General features: G+C 42.8%; 1 protein-coding gene across 1 annotated transcript in view; it reads right to left on the bottom strand.

Annotated features, from left to right (window-relative positions):
- The window catches only part of LOC101851498 (serine hydroxymethyltransferase, mitochondrial), a 13,546-nt gene that overhangs the window by 882 nt on the left and 6,684 nt on the right, over window positions 1-5,980 (bottom strand). The window contains exons 7-9 of the mRNA XM_035969776.1: window positions 5,099-5,222; window positions 4,370-4,525; window positions 1,347-1,454 (exon numbers count right to left, since the gene is read on the bottom strand). Of these exons, the coding sequence (XP_035825669.1) occupies window positions 1,347-1,454; window positions 4,370-4,525; window positions 5,099-5,222 (388 nt within the window). The remainder of the gene's footprint in view (window positions 1-1,346; window positions 1,455-4,369; window positions 4,526-5,098; window positions 5,223-5,980) is intronic.

Genomic DNA, 5,980 nt, shown 5'->3' with positions numbered 1-5,980 from the left:
TTTGTAGAAAACTAACTGATTTAAGGGGATGTTTTCTTCCCAAGCTACCCCACACATCTAATTGCCTCTACTCCTCACGACAACAATTAGAACAAACATGCAACTATTACCGAAAGGCATCATGCAGAAGAGTTAATGCTCAGATGCTACTGGATCGCTAACAACAACAACAACAACCTCAGGCAACTTCCACCTACAAGCATAAATTAGAGGCGCGACGCAGTGGAATCAGGCTCTCCTCAATTTTTGGGCACATCGAGTTATTGGTATCATCTTAAAGCTTGTTCACTTTTCTTTATTTCAAGGAGGAAAAAATATCCGTTTATCTTGAATAGAAGTCGAGATATTTGCGATTGAAAGAGGTGTGGTCGCCCGGTTTCAGAAGTTTCCTGATTTTTACCTCATATGAGTGAGAAAATGGCCCCCAAAGATTAGCTATTTCCTTAGCTTAAGAGTCCGTGGTAACTGAAAATGTACATTTTTTTGTGCCTTTATTCAATATTTTTTTGAATGGACACACAAGGGGTTGGGGCAAAACACAAAAATTCTTTAAAAATTCACAAACTGGACGAAAAATGCAAGTTTCTCGACTTTGATTATTTTGACGAGAGCCTGATTTCACCAAGCTGCCTCAGAAATTTTAAAATATAATCTAAGATGCACTATACCATAAGTTCTGAGAATTCCAACCAATTTGTCTCTGGTCTGGGCATCCGGACAGTCAAAGGACATGATGCAACCGAGTCCTCGAGCGCGGGAAACCACATTTGGGAATTCAGCCTGGAAAAAATATAACAAAAGTTGAATTTTGTTTAACATGCTGAAACTGTTAGGTAAAGAAGTTATTGTCTAAGATTTGGGGCTTTTTAACTGCTACAAATTTTGAGTAGGTCTTTTCTAGAAGTTTCCTGAACATTTAATTTTTTTCACAAGTGGTATTATTGAAACATAGAAATAGGCGTTATCAATGTGATGGCATTGAAGCATGGAAATAGGTGTTAGTAGTATTATCTACATGTAAAAATTGAAACATGGAAATATCATTCAAATTTAACCATGGCTATTTCCACGTTTCAAAAACACAAATAGCATGTGTTATAGATATATTATCCCTCATAAAAATAGTTTGTCTATCACTCTGTCTGTCTGTCTGTTTGTCTGTCTGTCTGTCTGTCTTTCAGTGAGTCAGCTGGTTGGTTCAATTGTTAGTTCATTTGTCTGTTCATTAGTCATGACTCTCTCTCTCTCTCTCTCTCTCTCTCTCTCTCTCTCTCTCTCTCACACACACACACACACACACACACACACACACACACACACACACACACACACACACACACACGTACTTGTCCTCCTATGAGCGTCCAATGTTATCCCCACCCCTCTGTCGACCAACTCCACGGCCCTCACAAAGTCGGATTCTCGGAAGCCTCGCGTGGTCAGGGCTGGAGCTCCTGTAGACAACGGGAAGAATAAATGGTGAGGCACCGTACTGAAATCAGGCGCTCGTCAAAATAGTGAAATCAAAGAAACTGGCATTTTTCTGTCTGTTTGGCAATTTTTATCGAATTTTTTTTTTGACTCAACACACTTAAAGGTTCATTTTAAAAACACATTTTTGTGTGGATTTTACTGAAAAATGCTGATTTACGGCCCCAAAATGTCATTTTGCATTTTCTAAAGACTCTCAAGCTTTGGAGGTCGCCAAACTTTGACGGCCATTTTCTCGCTAATTTCACCTCTGAAATCAAGAGACCCCCACCTCCCTCAACCTCAAATATCTCGACGGGGGTTCTCGTTGCCTAGAGGTTAAGGAGCTGGCCTCTCATTCAAGGGTCCCGGGTTCGAATCCAGGTAGCGACCGAACAATCTTTTTCTCTAAAATTGTCTCATTCCACCTCCTTTCCGACCCTATAGCAATGTTCTATTGTCAGCTTTCGTCTCCTCTTCCTGTCCCCACCCCCTCATCTCCTTTGCTCCCTCCTCTGGGCTCGTGACTCTCTGCCGCCTTTCCACTGCTACTCCTTGGCTCCTTCTTACTGCTGTCTTTCAGCCACACCTCTGATCTTACGGTAGGAAAGATCTACACCTAGCCTTCTCGGACAAGGGCAAAAAATCTCGAAGGGCCCGTGTGCAAGGTGTGCCCGTTAAAGATCCCTTAGTGGTCTAAAATCGATAAGAGTAGGCTTCGGTCGCCACCAGGGCAAAATTCAAAATTTCCTACCAAATGGAAAACCTTATGCAGTTGCGAGCTCCGTAAAACACTTACCAAAACAAAAAATAAATAAATATAATAATATATCGACTTCTATTCATGGTAGATGAGTAATTTTTCACTGAAAACAATCCAAATGAACAATCTTTAAAATGATACCAACAACTCCACAAATCCCAAAATTGACGAGTGCCCGATTCCGCAGGGTTAATAACAATAATGCCGGCCAGCTGTTCAGATGTGCTAAGCCCCAACATTTTCATTACGTTTTTGTTTTGTTTTACTTGCTGTTTCTTAATCTGTGGTGTAGATTACATGTGCTTAAGAAATACTTTACTTTTGTTTTTATTTTGTTCATCCTCTGTTGCCGTTACGCGTCGAGAGGAGATGTAGTATTCTACGGTAGGCCAGCTCTGCAGCTCTTCCAATTTGAGGTTTTATAATTTCTCAGGGTTTCTTTGACCACCCCCCCCCCCCCTCGAATCCATCGTTTTCGTGGTCTATCTCTTCTTTTATAGTCTGAGTACTTGGTACTCAAAAATACTTTGTCGAAATTCAAATTCTAAATTATTTTTTTTTAAAGCTAAAAGAAAAAATACATGATGTAAGTAAGCTCACAATAGAATGAAAACAGATTTTTCTCTCTTCTATAGAATTTGCTATCTGGGCTAAGTACAAATTTAATAGCTAGACAATATTAACAACTTGACATTAGTGAGCGTGCCGATAGCTCGCTTGTCATTATGCTGGGCTATGGGTTCGAGTGGAGGGCCCTGGTTCGAATCTTCAACAGGGCATTCTGAACTTGGGTTCTTTTAGAGACTTTATAAGGCTCTCCACTCTCCACCGGTTTGGCTCGGTCCTGTCTGAGATGGATGTTAAAATCAGAAACCCCGCCTCTCGAATAACCATTATGTGTTGAAAGGGGCTATACACTTATACAGTTTCGAATGCCTGTCATTAATCTGACTCCCCCCCCCCCCTTTATAATAGCTTCACTGAAACGAATCTAAGACTGGAGACTGTAACCATTTTACACCCCCATGGACAAAAACCGTATATTCAGGAGGCGGGCGTGTTATCTGATGCGTGTAGAAGCTTACTAATGGTCTTCTTCTTGCATCGGCGAAGAGCCTTATGGTCTATTGGTTATGATTAGGCTAACCATAACCATTACACCATTAGGCCTAGACCACAGACGATGGATTTTTAGTTTGAGGGAGAGTGGGGGGGTTACACAGAAAAAGAGGGCAGCAGGGGTTACTTTTAATTCAACGCCAACACTTATAATGAGATGATTACTCAGGATAGAACCGGTGCCAACTCACTCCACTATACACCGCGATATTTGTCTGTACTAATCGACGATTTCCCTCAAGATTAGACTGACAACAGTTCCTCTTGACGATATTCTAGTCTTATAAGTCTAATGTAATCCACCACCCTAATTCTTGTCCGTGCCCTACCTCAAACTCAAAACTTTGATCCAAACCCCAAACCTAACCCATACCCTAACCTTTCGTGGAGTTATGGTAAGAATAAGGGTTAGGGCTAGGTAGCAGACTAGTAGATCGCTAACTCGAACATATCATGGTATATCAGTGCGGCCCTGTGCTGTGGTAGACCGCCAAGAAGCACAAAAACATTCCGGGAGACCGTCAGGTGGAATGGCACCAACAACCTCACCCCGTCTCTGTCACTAAAGAATAATCTCACCTAGCCTCTGTCACCTTCAATGTCACCTAGTCCTTGACATCAAAGAATCACTTTGCTACTGAAACCAGAGAATCACAATCCTCTAGCACTAAAGAATCACCTAGCCTCTGATACTAAAGAATAAAGAACCTCACCTAGCTTCAGACACCAAGGAACCTCGCCTAGCCTCAGACACCAAGGAACCTCACCTAGCCTCAGACACCAAGGAACCTCACCTAGCCTCAGACACCAAAGAGCCTCACCTATCATCAGACACCAAAGAACCCCACCTAGCCTCAGACACCAAAAGAACTTCACCTAGCCTTAGACGCCCAAGAACCTCTGACACCAAAGCACCTCACCCAAAAGCCTCACCTAGCCCCTGACACCAAAGAACCTCACCTAGCCTTAGACGCCCAAGAACCTCTGACACCAAAGCATCTCAGCCAAAAGCCTCACCTAGCCTCAGACCTCCGGGCACCACGGCGCTCCTGTCCCCGGCACATGTGTTCTTGTTGACGGTGATGTAACACAGCTCCAGCACACGCTCCACGCGCGCCCCGTCCGTGCCCTTTGGCCTCAGGTCAATCAACACCAGGTGGTTGTCCGTGCCCCCTGGTGGTGGACAGTGCATGCAGATGACTTTTGGGATCGTTTTTTCTACATCAGGTATTTTGTTTAGGGGTGGCGATCCGGGATATATATAATATATATATATATATACACACACACGTGTATTCGTGTGTGTGTGTGTGTGTGTGTGTGTGTGTGTGTGTGTGTGTGTGTGTGTGTGTGTGTGAGTGTGTGTGCGGGTGTGGGCATGGTTGGGAGAGGGGAGTGAGACTCAAATGACCTTAGGCTAAGAGCTTCTTCTTCTTCTTCTTCTTCTTCTTCTTCTTCTTCTTCTTCTTCTTCTTCTTCTTCTTCTTCTTCTTCTTCTTCTTCTTCTTCTTCTTCTTCTTCTTCTTCTTCTTCTTCTTCTTCTTCCTCCTCCTCCTCCTCCTCCTCTTCCAGCATTGCATTCATTTCCTCCCCATCCACCTCTGTCTCCACCTTCCCCTTCTCCTCCCCTTAAAACATTTTGATGTCCTAATACTAGCAACGTTAAAGTGCAGAAAAAACCCTGCGGAGCACAAAACTAAATACTCTTTCCGAGCACCCACCAACCGCCCGCTCCCACCAACAGACCTGAGACGACGAAGTAGCCCCTGTCCACTAGCGCCTGACTCATGACCTTGGCGTTCTTCAACACCTGCTGCTGGTAGGCCCGGTACTCGGGCTGCATGGCCTGTGGACACACAACACACTCACACTTTGTTTGTTTGTTTATAAATAGAAATAGCATGTCGGATATTAGCGTAGCAATAGCGGGTGCTCTGGACACAGAATATACTCACAATGAAAAACAATAATCTGTACACACACACACACACAAACACACACACACACACACACACACACACACACACACACACACACACACACACTCATTGTTCGTTTATAGTCTGATAGAAATAGTATGTGGGTGGTTAGTGGGTGCTCTGTTGTGGTTTGCTCCTTGTTTCCTATTAAACATAATCTGTCGTCCTCATCTCTCCTCCTATTTAGTGTTTGTTACTCTCTTGTAACACCTCTAATCTTCGGCATTTATATGACCTTATTGTGTTGCGATGGCCGTAAAATTCTTATTGCAACTAACTGTACGAAGCTATACCTCTATATACATAAGTTGAGGGGGAGATTGAGGATGAGAACAAGAGCACAAACAACAAGAAAATGAACACAAAAGCAAAAGAACAAGAAGGGGGCTACAATATACATTGTACTATATCGTCGATGTTGCAATAAGCATTCAGGTCCGTTTAGGTACTTTTTAGACCAAAAACAAAGCAGAACAAAACACACAAAAAACAAACAAACAAACAAACAAACAAAAACAGCGTAGTTTTTGTGCGTTGTTATATTCATACTATCAGGAATAAAGAAAAGCAAGATCATTGTAAGCCTTGACCATTGTATTAAACTGCATTTTGGCGGTGTTGAAAGGTATGTCTTTCACAGAGCTTTGGG

The sequence above is a fragment of the Aplysia californica genome, unplaced genomic scaffold (genome assembly GCF_000002075.1).
Source record: "Aplysia californica isolate F4 #8 unplaced genomic scaffold, AplCal3.0 scaffold00181, whole genome shotgun sequence".
NCBI lineage: Eukaryota > Metazoa > Mollusca > Gastropoda > Aplysiida > Aplysiidae > Aplysia > Aplysia californica.
Note: the sequence above shows the minus strand (reverse complement) of the source record. Positions and strands in the feature narration are given on the sequence as shown.